At 39.9% G+C, this 16880-nt stretch overlaps 1 protein-coding gene across 1 annotated transcript; it reads left to right on the top strand.

The window, feature by feature from the left end:
* The first annotated feature begins 1105 nt into the window (after window positions 1–1105).
* mbtps2 (membrane-bound transcription factor peptidase, site 2) lies at window positions 1106–15795 on the top strand. Its single transcript, XM_084340960.1, has 11 exons — window positions 1106–1405; window positions 2868–3016; window positions 3914–4052; window positions 4781–4884; window positions 6315–6442; window positions 9457–9575; window positions 10015–10195; window positions 10852–10958; window positions 11932–12130; window positions 12582–12657; window positions 13886–15795. The coding sequence occupies exons 1-11, from the start codon at window positions 1331–1333 to the stop codon at window positions 14106–14108; spliced, it is 1500 nt and encodes a 499-aa protein (XP_084197086.1). The 5' UTR covers window positions 1106–1330; the 3' UTR covers window positions 14109–15795.
* Window positions 15796–16880: the final 1085 nt, after the last annotated feature.

Raw genomic sequence — 16880 nt, 5'->3', positions numbered from 1 at the left:
CTTTCGGCAGGAGGAAATCCAATACCCAGACTCACACTTTCATTTTTTATTGCCGCAGCTCATCTAAAGTAGCTCTACGAGCCGTAATCGATTTCTCAGTGCTCCATTTACGGGGCTGGTGCTGCTTTAATGTGCTCACTGGAAGTCCTGTTGCAAAGATTTCTTTCTTTCTCATTTTATAAATTTGATTCCTATATTTTAACTATTTCACTCACACTCTGTGTCTGAGATTCTCCTTTTCACTTAGGCGATTTTCTTCTTGCACATATTGTACGAGCATCGTCTTCACAGCTTCACACGACCACTAAAATGGTGTTTAATGTAATGTAACGTTACCAAACTTGACATTTTGAATGCACAGCCCAGAGAGATATCTCCCCACAAAGGCAAATAAATCAACTTAGCATTCTTGTATTCTATATTTGGATTGCACTTTGATGATTTTGCTTTATATCAAATGCATCATGGGGACATTATATTGCAGAAGAAGAACAACATTTTCAAATGATTCAGCTTTCAACTCGTAGTTATCACATTTCCCATAGCACTTGAACGCAGCATACTTGACAGCTCTGGTGCAGCAGATTATGCCTGATTAATAACATAAATGTAAATTTGTATTTATTTAAATGGGAAAGCATTAATGCAAATTGTTATGTCTGGCGTATAGGCTGCACATTTTTCTAAGAACAAAACAACATTTCTTCTGTTTATGTATATTTTGTGTTTTTTATTTTACACTTATATTTGGCAACATACATTTTTTATCTTATATTTTATACTTATATTTGGCAATACACATTTTTTATTTCTCATTTAACTTATTTTGGCAGTGTACTTTTTTCTTTGTTATTGTTTCTTTCACCTGTTTGACAATGTAAACATCTTTCCTATGCTAATAAAGCTTTTTGAAATTGAAATTAGAAATATATCTAATATATTTGTATGTATTTTATCTGACTGCTTGAGTAAATAAGTAAATAAATTAAAAAGGATTACTTTAAAACATTTTCTGAGCCAGCCAAATGAATGCAGTTCTCAAGTTCACCAGGTGGCGGCGGTAGTGCTCCGTTTGGCTGACCTTAAATAAAGCCGACGAAGAAGAGCAACCCGGAAGTTTGTCGCACAGTGCTGACGATTCGTTTCATCCACAGCATCTCTGAAACAAACCCGTTATCCCTTCATATTTTACAGGAAACGTGTCATTTTTATAGTGTCGCTCATGTGTTGTACCTGCGGTTAGCTGCGTGATAAACAGCGGGCGGACGGAGTGATGGAGGCGGCGCAGTTAGCTTCATCCTGTCCCCGGTGGGTCTGTTGATGCAGCACTATGATCCCTGTGCCTCTTCTGGTGTGTGTGATGGCAGCCTGGTGCGCTGTCTATCTCGCCGACACACTGCTCAGGGTAAATATAAACTCTTTTCACTTGGTGTTCAGTCAGATATCGGCTAACATGTAGGGATAAATGAACGTTAGCAGAGGCACAAGGAGCTAGCTAGCAGTTAGCTCAGGACACCACAACAACCTCACGACGTGTTGATTAAGGCTGTAACTCCCACTTTCTTCCTGCTATTGTTGTGGTTCACCATAATGACGGTGTCGGTGGCCATTGTGCACTGAAATGAGAGGCAAAAAACTACAGCTAGCTACACAGCTAAACACCACAGGACGTGTTTAGCTGTGTAGCTAGCTTAACACATCTGTAAAAGACCATAGTAGTAGGTGTGAAACTGTGCAACAGTATTGGATAAGAAATAAGATAAAAACTAGTTATAATGTAAAATAGATTAAAGTTGGTTAAAGATATTGGATTCAAAAAAGTATAATTAGCCTAGCTTAACTGTCCAGTTAGTGACATTGTCTTTAATGGCAAAATAAATGGAAGAAACAAAATATCACTCGTGAAAGATCAACACCAAGTTCCCATGAAAAGTTTACCACAGTAATCAATATATTAAATACCAAACCAGGGCCGTAGCCAGGATTTTAGAAATACTGAGGTCACGCCCCCACCCCCACCCCCAGCCATCCATCGAGAACATTTTGAAGACTATAGTATAAATCTACGCATCCATCCACTATCTGAAACCACTTACTCTTTTCAGGGTCACTGGGGGCTGTAGCTGATCCCAGCTGATAATGGGCGACAGCAGCGTACACCCTGGATAAGTCACCAGTTCATCACAGGGCTGACATGTAGAGACAAACAACCATTCACGCTCACATTTACACCTATGGACAATTTAGAGTAACTGATTAACCTAACTTTTCTGCATGTCTTTGGATTGTGGGAGGAAGCCCGGGGAGAACATGACAACTCTGCAAAGAAAGGCCCTGACTCAGCCAGGTCTCCACAATTCATTTTGTATTGAGTAATGGGCTATGACCTGTTAGTCTAGAAATTAGTGTTTGGTCAAGTTTGACAGTTGACTCAAAAGAAAATGGAGATGGCTTTCGCAGCTGCGATGTCTCTGGGCTCATAGGCATGTTTGCTCTACCTTACGAGCCCGGAGACACTTTGGCGAACACTGAAACGAGCAGCAGAAGACGGGGAAAGAGGCCGAAGGGGTCATTGTGTTTGCTGACGATGCTGCGGCTTGCAGGCCGCTGTAGCAGACCGCAAGAAAAGCAGACATTGCCGCAGCCACTGAGTGATATAACAGTTTAACAGGCAGAGTAGAGCTGGTCTGCACTGTGGTGGGATCCATAATAACACCTCTGACATGCTCCTCTGTTGTGATCTGTCACATAGCGATGGTGCAACTGAACTACACATCTGTTAAGTGATTGGCTGTTTGCATGTCACTCGCAGCTCGTTAAATTATCAAGGGATATGACTGCCTATACTCTTCCATTGTCTCCCGCAGACATCAGCGACACATCGGATCAGCTACGAGTCATGGCTGGCGAGTCGAGGGCTAATGTTGTCTCCTTTCCACTTGAGATGGCAGACCACCATGTTCAACCGACTGTTTGCATACTGCGCCCGCATCAACCCCCGAGCCCTCTACCTGTGGTGAGGACTAATGTTATATTCATTAACTAACTAACTAACCACTTATTCTGTTCCTGCATCATTTCTGTACTTTCCTCACTCAGCCTTCATGATCCTGCTCTTAAAGGTTAATGCACTTGGTCAACTGAAGCTATTGGATTGTATTTTGTTTTTATTATTATTTTCTCATACAAACAGAATTTGAACGGATAATAAAAATAAAACAGGAGATGTCAAGAAGCTGTAGGCTCAAACAGTTGTTAGTCTTAAGACAAAAATATGATATGTAAGCAAGTGACTGACCTACGCATAGATTTTTTTTTAGCATTAGCAGATCATTTTTAAAAACATTTTGTACACGATTTTTTGGTACAGCCCGCCTTTGTTGATGTTTTATTATTTTGTTTCATATTAATGTGCCAAATGTCAACGTGTCCACACTTTCAGGATATAAAATATTAGCTTAAAGTTTGTTGTATCCATCTGAGGCTGCTTATAGTTCTCTTCAGATGTATTTTGCTCACAGTCATAACAAAAAACATGACTTTCTGTATTAAAATAAACAAAATATTGATATAAGTATTACTTCAGACCCAGTATCAATGCCAAAAGTACCTGTACTGGCATTATTTGATTGGTTCCCAGTTGTAAAAGACAATTTCCCCATTAAAATTCCACTTGTTGAAATATCACTCAGCACTCAACTATGACAAATATGTCAGTGTTCAGCCATCGCTCAACATAATGTTTGCTGAAGTGATGATTTTTTGTGGGTCCGTTCTCATTACCTAATGGACAAGTGGGCAAGTCGTCCAAAATCTTGATCTGTCCTTTAACCACAGTTCAGCTTTCACACTGTGCAGCCAAATTGCTTCGCTTGAAATGATTTCTCTGTTGTATTGACGCGATGTCTCCCAGGTTCAGCAGTGGCCTGGTGTTCGGTATAGTCGCCATGCTGGGATCAGTGGTGCTGCTTATCAAGACGCTGCAGCAGACGCTCGCGCAGATGACCACGGACAACCCTCGGATGGGAGGTCAGCAGGCCCTGCAGGTGGTGGTATGTACACACTGAACTGGACATGTGTGAGCTTTTATAAGTAGTTCACACCAGGGGGAGTTAAAATTTAAACACAGTACACAGAAAATGGATGATTTTTCTCCAAGTTTCAGTGTCCTCAAGTAGTAGGACAGTAGTATTCACTTAAATATTCACTTAGATTAGATTAAAAGCATTGTGTATCTCTTGTTGTTACACAGGGTCGGAGATTAAATCGAGTTCGGAGCATAAATGTCCTTGAAAGTTCACACAAAGCCTGTGTTATTCAAATGAGGGTCAACAAACGCCCCTCATTATGAGAAGGGCTCCTATTTAGCATTTTTCTCCTGTTCCTTTTTTATTCATTGAGGTGTCACATAGCCGTGCATTAATGTGAGCGCTATCCCCAGTGGACCACTGCAGGTGATTCATGGGAAGCTATTAGGAGGCCATTTATAACTGCGTATTCAGCCCGGAGCGGCACAAAATGCATCACACAGCAAACGGACCACACAGAAAAGCACAGCCTCAGCAGAACATGAAGCAGTTAACACGGAGAGGGACACAAAGAAAGAGCAGGGAGGAGGTTTGGATACTTCTCAGTGAGAAATGTGAGGTACAGATTTATTACACCACAGTTTAACGACATTACCACCTAAAAAAGGGTTAAATATGAAAGATACAAGTTGATTTCACACCCTGTTGTGTTTCTGTTTCAGTGGTTGCTCTTCTTCTTTTTTCGTCTTCAGGTCCCTGGTGTCAATCTGCCCACCAGTCAGCTGGCCTACTTCTTCATCGCCCTGCTGCTCAGCGGAGTTATACATGAGCTGGGCCACGCCGTGGCAGCATTGAGGTGAGACAGAACGCACGTTGCCATAACACACACATCTGTTACCATGACAACCTGCAGAGCCAAGAGCATCCAATGGCTATTCAGACAGGGGGGAAAATGGGGAGGTGACCAATGTGAGCTCATGTAGAGACACAAGGAGGTTAAAGGGTGTTTTCAGCAACAAGTTTTTACCTCATCTCGCTCCTCCTGTTCTTTCTTTATTAAATGATATACAATAAGGGCTCAGTATTGATCGATTTAATTGCAAATATCTGACCAGTTTTATAACATACAGCTTTAAGGGCTCGAGAGTCACAAACCTATTTGTTACACTAGTACATGTAGCTGTACACAGGTGTTTTATCTGAGTTTGAGTGGCTGTGTCTGACCAGAAAGGTGGCTTCCAATCTGTCTGTAACATTAACTACACTACAAACCAGTGACAACAGCACAGTGTATAGAGTATTTTTTTAAAGAAAAAAGTCAAACTTCTCTGACTTCAGCTTCTTGAATTACATATTCTGACACTTTATAGACCAAACAACAGATTGATTAACCGTGGAAATAATTAATTAATCCACAATGAGAGTAATCTTTGGTTTGGGCCCTTAAACAGTACACACAGCTTCTAATCTCTCTGTAACATTAACTACACTATGAACCTTTTTAGAAGAGCACAGGGAAAAAAATCCTTATATAGTGGTGTAGAGCTGACGTATTTTTGGATGCTATCCTGGAAGTTAGCATCGCCCTGGTTCCCTCGACAAAACGACAACGTGATCTTTGGACTGGATTTTGGTAATCTTCACAGATCAACACAACTTTTGTGATTTTCGAAGCGTAAATTAAATCACAAGAAGTAAAGAGCTAACGTTAGGCTATAAACAGACTAAACTGTGCATGTCGCATGACTTCAACGTCACCACCACTAAGTGTCTTACTACATTTTAGCCTACTATTTACACTTAACTATGAATTGATCAATGTACAAGTTGTAAAGTTAGTTAGAACAGTTTGTAATGAAAGTCAGACTAGTGAGTAGGTGATGTTTAATGTCTGTGACAACGTCTGTCGTCTCATTTAGACACTTGTTAGCAACCACCCTTTTTAAGACATGTAGGTGCTCAATCATTGAACTGTGGGACATTTAATGACGTATTTTATGCCGTAGAACAAAATGTGAAAATCTCTTAAGCCTGTGGTAACCACAGACCTTATTCCAGGCACTCAACCGAAAAAATCTATTAAAAAAACTAATTGACTTTGAGACGAGGGAACCGGATGTGCAAAAATGGCAAACTGATTTCTGGGTTTGAGGACTCACTCCTGCAGTACAGAGCATGATGTGTTCATGTAGGACCCCAACAGCAAGAAGCTGATAGAGAAAATAAGTTTTTAATATCTCTTTCTCTGACCTCTTTGAACGTGTCGTACTTTTCTACTCCTGGCAGGGAGCAGGTGAGAGTGAACGGCTTCGGCATGTTTGTGTTCGTGGTGTATCCCGGGGCGTTCGTGGACCTCTTCACCACACACCTCAACCTCATTTCACCCACTCAGCAGCTCCGCATCTTCTGCGCCGGTAAGATCATAATCCTGATTATTTTGCCGGCTAATGTAATCACAGCTATTAATCACAGTTATTTCAAGCATTTTTTGTTAAATACTGGTTTGTGTTTTGCCAGTAAAGGTCACCCTGAGGTCTTTCATATCTGAACACCAGACAGCTGCTTCACATCAAATCATTTCACTCTGCAATTAAGAAAATTAGATTTTAATGAATTGATGGTGGAGCCGGCAGTAACTCACGCATGAATGTGACTGATGTCTCCTACGAGCCACCGTAGGGAGCCAGTTTAAGCCTGATTATTTTCAGTGCGGTCCGTGCAAGAAGAATGTTGCCGTTTTTGACGAGAAAGCGGTCAAGAGGGCAGCAGAGAAAATCTTCATGATATGAGTTACTGCTGAAAACAATGTCAACACTCAAGTGGTAAAAGATCAGTTGGAGGAAAAGGGACGGTTTCTTCTTTCTCTGACTAATTACAGAGGAATTAATTAATCACAGCAGGTGCAATTTAGCGTTTATGTGCTGAGGTTTGGTGTAACAGTGTCGTAAAATGAACCCTGACAAGAAGCAACATGCTGCGTAGACTTCAGATCAAAAAGCAAAAGATTCCTAAAGATATTTTTAGTTGGTGTTTCTGCTTTTTACTGATTTCAATCAGTTTTACTGTTGCTAATGACGTTCAGTGGGCTGCTCTTGTAATCAGTTGATGATATCCACTTCTTCCATACCTATTTTGTGCTAACCAGAGACCAGTAAGCTAACGTTACCCCTTTCACACCTGTCAACAAACTAACATCTGGCTTCGCCTTCAGTGGGAAAAGGTACGATTGGGCATTCATTCCCAGGTCAAATGACTCTTCAGTAGTCATGTTTTGAAACGCAACACTCAGATGGAAAAGATAATTTTTGCCTCTTTCTGGACATCGACGCGCAAATAGTTTTGTATCCGTCTCCGTTCAAGCAGCACTCAGACATCGTTCAGTAGGAGTTGAGTTTGAAGAGAGACTAAAATAAAAGATATAAAAAACTGTTTTAAAAAAAATCTTCATTAAGCTGCTAATTTTGGTCTATTAATGTCCCTGTTGATGAGAAGCTGGGAAACAGCTATGAGGGAGTTCACTGCTTCCTGCTCCTTGCAGGGCTAATCCTCCAAAAACAGGGGGAGCGGACGTCAGGACGATTTGCTGGCTAAACTCCCGACACGTACTAATGTGTTCATCAGCTGTCAAAGTGTGTGAGAGCATGAACAAACACTGAGTGGTACTTCCTCTGGGAGCCTTTAGAGGGCAGTGAAGAGCTGCTGTAAAAAAAAAAAACATATACAGTATCTATGACCAGGTTAAAAAAAATCCCTCTTCTTCTCAATGTGACAAGAAAATTACGGGAGTGGGCGACTGAAGGCAGCGAACTGAGACGTCCAATCAACTCCTGTGACAAACTGGAGAGGGAGGGATGCTGTTCCCATCAGGGGAGAGGTGACATAAGAGCATGCTGTGTTTATTTATCTGCGTCTCTCTCGCTCCACAGTGGAGATCGCAGCAGGTTTCTCGCACATAACATGTTTATTATTTATTCCTGGAGAGGGAAGTGATGCAACTTTAATAGTTTGTTTACTGTATGAAGTCAGAATGGGAAATACATGCACCCGTTAGGCCTAAAATTAGAGACTATTTCGCTTTAATTTGGATGTAGTAACCAGTAATGCCGACACTTTTCAGACGTTACATTTTTTTCCCAAGAGAAAAGAGTTTCCTCAAACCTTCAGCTATTCATTTTCCTCTTCTCAGAGACTTCGTGTTTCCTGTCTCTTGATGCTGCTGTCGCCACGTTTGACTGATGGCGGCTTGTTTTTTTTAAGTTTCAGGAAAAATAAGAGCTAAAAGTTGAGCCGTGGCCTCATCAGGCAATGAGACATTTTTCCTCATGTGGTTTTGTGAGACGGATGGTATAGAGGGTTATTTTTAGTCAGCCGTGGTTTCTGCTCTGCCACGACATCCTACAGTCGTACTACATGTGGAAAACAAGGTTGTTTCAGTTGATTCAGTCTCACATGTTTGAAGGGTCATGATCTCTGAAGTTTTCAAAGTTATATTTGTGACATTCGAAGCCTTTGTTCTGCGCTTTCATGAAGTCGATATTTAATAGAAAAAATAAAGCTCAGTCAAACTCATCTTTAACTTTGTTTATTGTTTGTTTTGTCTCTTTTTTGGCAAATTATTTACACTCAAACTATTAGTGTAGGGAGGTGGAGAGAGTCTGTAACCATCACGCACAAAAACATAAAAAAAAACAATTACACTTAATGAATTTTTCTGTTTTATGGCGGTTGGCAACCAGCATTAACGTGCGTTATTGCGGCCTACTATGACAAAGCAAGAAAGAACAGAAAGACAGAAATAATTTAAGTGAGGATGTATTAAAATCACATTATCAGTGTTTTATTTTAGTATCACAGTTACTGTCAATACCGGAGCATCGTGACACCACCAGGCCTCATAAATAACTGTACCTGTAGCTGTCATGTTACAGCAGTAGGTAGGAAACATGATGTGAAATGTAAAAAGATATAAATAAGTACGGAGAAAAATGCAAAGATAAAATAATACAGAAATTAATTCAGAAATAATAAATACATTAAGAAGTGAATACATGTACTAAATAAGATGGAAAATTAAGTGGCAAATACAAAAAAAGGGGAATAAATACAGACGCAGATTAAAACAAATACCAATTTATGTCATATTTTATAGAAATAATTAATGTAACATTTAGTTTTTTGTATTCGAGGTGCATTTAATGACATTAATTAATATTTTTCGTACGTATTCTTAACGTACTATTGAGGGTGTACGGACTAGATAAGCATCAGTCCCACTTTAATACTCACTGAACAATAAGTGTAAGTGTTTTTATTTCACCCAAATTATTGTCTTAAAAAGTCTTAAGTTCATTAAGTTAATTCAGATCATGAGCGTAAACTAAATCAATAAAATGTAAAAGGAAGAAATGTTTGTGTTTCCTCTCTGTAGGCGTGTGGCACAACTTCGTTCTGTGTGTGGCGGCGTTGGCGTTCCTCTTCCTGCTGCCCATCCTGCTGTTTCCTGTTTACTACACCGGTGCCGGAGCGCTGGTGACCGAGGTCATCCAGGTGAGCGCAGCAGGTGTTTACGTCCGGCTGAACTATTAATCTTAAAATCATTATAATCACTGCCAAGTGCATTATTCAAATAATCCCAGTGTGAGTTTGTTTTGCATATTGTTCAGCCGTACTTCATGTGTTTGTGGAGGAACATTTTATTTTCAGATTGACCTTCATGCAACAAAATGTAATAATGCATGATGGGTGTTAACGCTTGTGTGTCATTATGGAAGTCACTGCAGCATTTTTTCCAATGTCACGATAAATAATAACTTTATTAATCCGCGCTGGTTTGACAGAGCAGGAAATGATTCGTCACATCGTCGTAGTAAATCAGCTACAGTCGGCCGCTGGAGTAGTTTGGTCTGAACTCCTGCAGTTGGTCTTGCATTAGACCAATTTTTTGTTTTAAATATCTTTGTCTCTAATATCTTTGTCTTTGGCGCAGGGCTCAGCGGCCGACGGTCCCCGGGGTCTGTCAGTCGGGGACATAGTGACGGGGCTGGAGGACTGTCCGGTCTGGGGGGTGGAGGACTGGAGCAGCTGCATGTCTCGCCTGTCTCACGCCCCACAGACGGGTTACTGCGTCCCCGTGTCCAGCCTGCAGCCCAGCTGGGCCCACGGGCGAGGTGAGGGTGCTTTATTGACACGCACAAAGGATCGGTCGGACTGTAGTGGCTGATCGTAGTTCAGTAAAGACTCAGTCGTGTGCGTCTGAGAATAATTTGAATATTAAGGAATAAGGAGAAAAGGGATTTAATTTGATCTTAAAGGTATAATACGTATAATTTCTGCATTAAAATGTCTTAAACGACCACACCATTGTTTTATATATTGTTGATTTGTGTGCCTGCATTATCCTGAATGTTTCCAAGACCCCGAGTGGTAGAAATGATATATTTTGCTGAGCTAAATTAAAGACAGAATTTCTCATCTTCCCTCCATTACCTCACCACGTAAAGCTTCACACAGAAAAACACTTTCACCACAGCGAGAACTAAATTTATATCATTTTATTAACGTTTCCACAGCCGGAGGTCCCGGTGACGTACGAGGAGTCGGCAGGAATCGTCTCCGTTATGTCATAAAGTGTCTGACACGCTGTTCTTGTCTAATCATGCGAGTAGATTCACCAACTGAGAGTCAAGCGATTTTAAACCTCAGCGTCATCCATCTTCATGTGTCCGATGTGACACAAGTTGTTTTTGTGAGACTCTTTGTTCCAGCCTGACACAGAAAATCTAATCACCCAGTGACTCTCTGTCCTTTTTACTTATCTTTCAAGCTTTCAAGCGTCTGGACGGAACGATGGACTGCTGCAGCAACAACAGCCTGACAGACCTCTGCTTCTCCTACATCAAACCACAGGGCAGGAACAGCAAAGAGAGAGAGGTGACGCACACACACACACACACACACACACACACACACACACACACACACACACACACAAACACACACACACGAATACAAACACAGACACAGTAACAGGCCGGCTGGGACTTTTAATGACTGCTCCAGCATGTGAGCAGTTTTCCAACCCTTTTAGACCGTCGAGCATTTTTATATTTCTTCTTCCTTTATTCCATTCACTTCCTTTTATCTTTTTTGAGCTGCTTAGTTTTGCAGCTACATGAGTTTAATGCACACGTACTCCTTGTTTTACTGATGTTTTGCTCATCATACAAAAATTGTACAGGAAGTAAATGAGAAAATGATGAAATATAAAAAGAAAGAAATAAATGGAATAAAAAATGTTGAAATATGAAGACAAATGCCTAAATAATAATAAGTAATAATTGAATGCATTTCCCTTTTTTTTTGCATTTATTTATATATTTCCGTTTGTTAATGTTTTCTAAAAACATGGTTATTTATATTTTACATCGAAAATACAATCAAATATTTTTTCCCTTATTTTTTTCTCGTTCTTTTGCTTTTCGCTTTTTATTTATTATTAATTAATTTCTCCTAAAATCTCCACATTTCTTATTTAATTATGTACTTTTATTGATTTCTCTTTATATTGGCTCATTTATTTTGTTATTCTTTTATAGCTTTATTAGTTTTTATTGCGCTCCTATGACTCCACCTCCGGTATGTTGGCTGCAAAATAACAGCTCAAGGTCGTAGAAGAACATAACCAACGTCACAACTGGACACAAGAGTAAGAAGTGTGACATTAAAAGTGGTTTATCATGAATGAAGATACACGAAAAAGAAAACAAGATGGCGCACATCGCCAAGGAACAAAGAGACGGACAAGAAAACAAAAATGAAGACAGATAAAGATAAATGAAGTCTAAAGCTATAAACTCCTCCCTGTTACTCACTGTCCTTCCCTCTGTGACCTTGTCGCCTGCAGTACGCCTGCATGCCGGTGCGTAAGATGGTGACGGGGACGCGAGTGTGTCGTGGCGACGCCGACTGCGCCGCACACTCCAACGCTCCCAGCGTTTGCGTCACGCCGTCTCTGGAGAACCAGACTCGCTTCATCCGCGTCACGCACCCGCCCAACACACACATGCTGTTTGTGGGTTATCCGCCTCACCTTCAGTACTCTGGTACGTACGGGATGTCGTGCTTCTGTGTTCTTCTCACTGTTTAGTGTTGTTTTTGAAAAGTTATCAGGTGTTTCCAGGTAAATTTGATGCACAAAATAACTGAGTGATTGTAAAAGTATCTTAATTTTTCCTATAAAGTCAGAAATAATGGTCTTTTAAAGCAAAAACTGCATATAATTCAGTGAGCTGCAGCACAGCTGCCCCCTGGAAGACGTCTTGTGTCTGTATTATTCATATAATTACTGTTTACAGTGTCGACATCGAGCTGACTCTCCAGTCCTCATTGACGTACAGTAAATATGCAGGAAGAGGCTTGTCGTCGTGTCTGCTGCTGATTCAGACAGTTGCAAAAGTGTTATCTTTCTGTAATGATGAACTCCGCAACCACACAGTGTTTGCATAAATCCCTGCAGTGCGACTCTGACACCTCCCGTGTTTTGTTCTCTCCCAGTGAGTATCACCAACTTTGTGCCCCGTTTTGGTTTCCTCCACCTGGATCTGCCCATCTTCTTAGAGACCTTCTGCAAGTATCCTTTCATGGTTAAAAGACTGTGTGTCCTCAGCTGACGAAGCACTACTGTCAAAATCAATGATTCCCAAAGGTGCAGGCATCAACCCAACGAGTCAGCTGAGATGAAACCAACATAAAATATTCATGATTAAATATTTACACTCAACTCGTGATCAGAACTGATGAAACAACGTTTTATTTTGTGTTTGTCTTTTCGTCCGACCTGTTTGTTTTCTGGTGTTGTGTTGACAGTTTGACATGGGAACTATACTGACCTTCACCTGCGTCCTGTGGTGTAGTTAAAGGTTAGCGGGCGGCATTGCAGGAGACACAATACTAACAGGAGAGCGACTTTGACACAACAGGGGCACACATCTTACGTTGCATCAGTGACGGGGTCAGAGTTGTGATTAAAAGATTTGGGGATTTTGTGATCGGCTGGTCCAAACAATTAACGGTTTACTGAGGATTGTGACAAAAGCAGTATGTTAGACTGTAAGGCAATAAAATCTGTTTTTTATAGCTTCAATACTTTTTTACTACGGGGCGTCGCAGAATCATGATAATCACGATAAACGTGATATTAAATATTGATATTGTGTGAATGATATACACATGATATCATCGTCTGAATAATCCAGAGAGGGTGTTCGTCTTAGTGCATTTTGTGTTTGAGTTCATCTGTTGGTCTTTTTACTAGTCGCTGAGTAGTTGTTTTTTATTATACAGTCTCTTTCAACCCATTACTGCTTACCCATAATTTAGGCAATCAAATTTTACTCACTCACAGATACCAGCCACATAAATCTGCCTGATTTTATTTTATCTAGATCCATGCATTATTCAAAAATAACCCCCAAAATGTATTTAAAAAACCACCCTATCAAACAATGTTAAAGAAAAATAATTCTTGGATCTGTGCAGTTTTTGTGTAATCCTGCTAACAAATCATCAAAGAAAAGAACATGGGTGAAAACTGATCTCCTTGGCAGATGGAAATAATAAACAGTGCAGGAAGAGGAGGTGAAGTTATAGAAAACACTAAATTAACACACAGAAACTAACAGGACTACATACAAGTGATGGTAAAGTAATAATAACAAAATACAAAGATGATAATAATCATGTTAATATCAATATAAAAGCATAAAATGTGTGTGAATGAGCTGTAACTTGGTGGGCGATCAGTAAAGTGTGTGTGTGATGTGTGTAATCAATGTTGTCTTTAACCTCCGGCCTCTCAGATATGTGGTGTCCCTCTCCGGGGCGTTGGCAGTAGTAAACTCAGTGCCGTGCTTCGCTCTCGACGGTCAGTGGATGCTGAACGCCCTGCTGGAGGCCACGCTCGTCACTGTGGTAACGGACCGACAGAAGCGCGAGCTGATTGGTTTCTTCCTGCTGCTGGGCGGCAGCGCCCTGCTGGCAGCGAATGTGGCTCTGGGCCTGTGGATGGTCACGGCGCGGTAGCCTCAGCGCTCTGCCGCTCCGGAAACAAAACACTGAATGAATAAATCCTCGTGTGGACCGAGAGTCGTTCTCTGTCTGACACGCGTGGACCACTAAACTGTGAACATGCAGGAAAAAAGGACTACATTACCCAGAAGTGCTGCCCTGTTTCTGGAAACTGTTGAGCAGAATGTTACTCTGCTTTTAAGGCTTTACTGGACCACCAGGGGAAAAAAATAAATAAACAACTGACTTCCACCTTGTTGCCACCATACACACAAAAGCACATATACAATATACAAGAATGCACTTGCTGTAAAGCACCGTCCCATGTGACTGTTTACAAAGACTGCACAATCTTTACAAATCTTAATACCTGTAATGTACGGAGGACCAAGACTGCCAACACCAAACACAGTAAACACACAACTGAATAAATGACTCAATAAATAAAAATTAAATTAAATGCACAAAGAAATAATATTGAAAAAAATTAAGTTGTAGAATGTGACAAAAATAGCCATTTAATTTTCCATTTTATTTATTAATCTGTTCGTTTTTAACTGTATATTTGTGTATTTATTAATTATGTGTTATTTTTATAGGCCAGAAGACTCTTTCAGTATTGATATATCAGCAGATATACACACAATTTTTTCGTTAAATCCCTTTTAATGTGGTTATAAAACAAAGAAATGTAACACAGGCATGATATTTTACAGTTAAGCAATAAACTTTATCGTCCAAAATCACGTCAGTGCACTGTAACGGCAAACTTTGCGGGAATTTAATAATTAGCAAATATGAGCAACTTTTTCTACTTTACAGTCGTAAAAAAAAAGTGTTTGTTTGTGTTTATCCCTTTTATTCATTTCCCAAAATGTATTTATTTCTTCACTTTCTTTTAACATTCCTGCTTCATTATGGAAACGATGGGGCTGTCATTCAAAGTCGCCTATTGGTTGATCGACATCAGAGTAGATGGATCAACTCTCAGGCTCAATACACAAACAATAAATCATCAATAAATTAATAAATAAAATGGAAAAGTAAGTAAATAAGGGAATTAAATACAGAAGCAAATTTACACAAATATCAATTTATGTCACATTTTATGAATAAATGAATACCTACATTTACTTTTAATAGTATTTTTGGTGCATTTTAATGTATTTTTTGAATCATATAACTACTTGATTCTTGATTCTGGCAGATGTGGTCCTCCGTATTACTGTGTTCGTGTTTGAAGTTGGCGATAAAGCGTTTTGAAGGGTTTGATGGATCAACGGTCAGGTTTTGTGTCTGTTTTGGCTTTTGTCGTGTTGCAGAGGGAACAAAATGAATCCAAGCCATGTTTGGACTAAAAATAAGCCTTCAATTTATCAGCAAATGCATGGCAATACTTTGATCTTGGACTCCACATCTACGTTGGAAAAAAAAAACTTAACTACCTACCTAACATTCATGTTTAAAGAGAAACTGCCTCGGTCGGTGTCCTGCACATTATTCAGTCAAGTCAAGTGTCTTTTCTCTTCCTCGGGTATTGTAGTGAGAAAATGAAACGTTTTCTCACCTTTTCTCAAAGTGTAAATTTCATTTTTTATTTCTCTCGGCCTGTCACTGTCTGTGGTTTTGTCAAAGCTGTGGAATAAAAGGTCTAATTTAATTGAGGAGCTCTTAATAAAACACTTTGTTCTTGTCTCATTAACTGAATCGTCATATTTCAGTATTGTTGAGGCACTGGAGCAGAAAACGACCTCACCTACAGCAACAGGCGGGACTGAAAAGGTCACTGTGGGGATTTTCACATACCTATCCCAGCTCACGTTACCCAAGACATAGGATACATCCTGGACAGATCAACAGTAACACATGTTGTTAGACAAACAGTCACACCTCAGCTCAGTTCAATACAAAATACATTCTTTGTTCCTTAAAGGGCGCCTCGAGCAGGCGAGCCTGCAAACAGAAAGAGGATTCACACTGTTACTGTTATCATGATGTCAAATATGTCTTTCAAGGGGGAAGATATAATCAATGACATATCAAATGTTGTTAATAAGCCCTAGAACTGTGACTTTAAATACTTTAAATACATGTTTTTGCATCTAATTCAATGTAAGAGGGCACATTTTTCTGTCATGTTGAGTCAGTATGAATAAATTAAATGACTGGACGTGTGATTGATCTCAGACAGAATAACCCATTTGAAATGCATAACGTATAATAACTGAATATTAAACACCTGAAAACACTTACGTAGAACAACAATGTAGAAATTACCTTTAACTTTATATGTGATAATGGAAAAAAGTCTGCATTCATTTTTTTATTTAATCTTTGCATAAATGTGAGACTTTACATTGAATTTATGTAGTAAAATTACAAAAATAAGTTCACAGTTCACCCAAAAGTGAATATTTAGTCGTCATCCACTGACCCTCATGCTGATGGGAAGTCGAGGGAGGTTTCGTAGTCCACAAAAATATTTCTGGAGCTTCACAGCGATGTAGATGACGACCTGCTTTAGTAGAAAACAACTGAAAAAAACATAAAATGGATCCATACTGTTCAGCTCGTCCAGCAAAATCCAAGTCTCCAGGAAACCAGAGATCCCAAATTTAATTGTAAAGTCATTATTTACACCCGCAACACGCGGTAGAGCTTGTGCACCCACTTGAGTGGGGATGCATGTTAACGCTTTAGATAACATCCTCTGAAATCAGTTTGAGATCTTGAGGCTTCTGGAGACTTGTGCCATACATGACGAGCTGTATGGAGCCTTTTTGTGTT

The sequence above is a fragment of the Pagrus pagrus genome, assembly GCF_965226575.1.
Source record: "Pagrus pagrus genome assembly, chromosome: 20".
NCBI classification, from domain to species: domain Eukaryota; kingdom Metazoa; phylum Chordata; class Actinopteri; order Spariformes; family Sparidae; genus Pagrus; species Pagrus pagrus.
Note: the sequence above shows the minus strand (reverse complement) of the source record. Positions and strands in the feature narration are given on the sequence as shown.

Bases quoted from the DNA above. Each gene is read 5' to 3' on its own strand.
- mbtps2 (XM_084340960.1), top strand. From the start codon at position 1,331: ATGATCCCTGTGCCTCTTCTGGTGTGTGTGATGGCAGCCTGGTGCGCT. The intron at 4,053-4,780 runs GTATGTACACAC...TTTCGTCTTCAG, and splicing joins AGCAGGCCCTGCAGGTGGTG to GTCCCTGGTGTCAATCTGCC. The intron at 9,576-10,014 runs GTGAGCGCAGCA...TCTTTGGCGCAG, and splicing joins TGGTGACCGAGGTCATCCAG to GGCTCAGCGGCCGACGGTCC.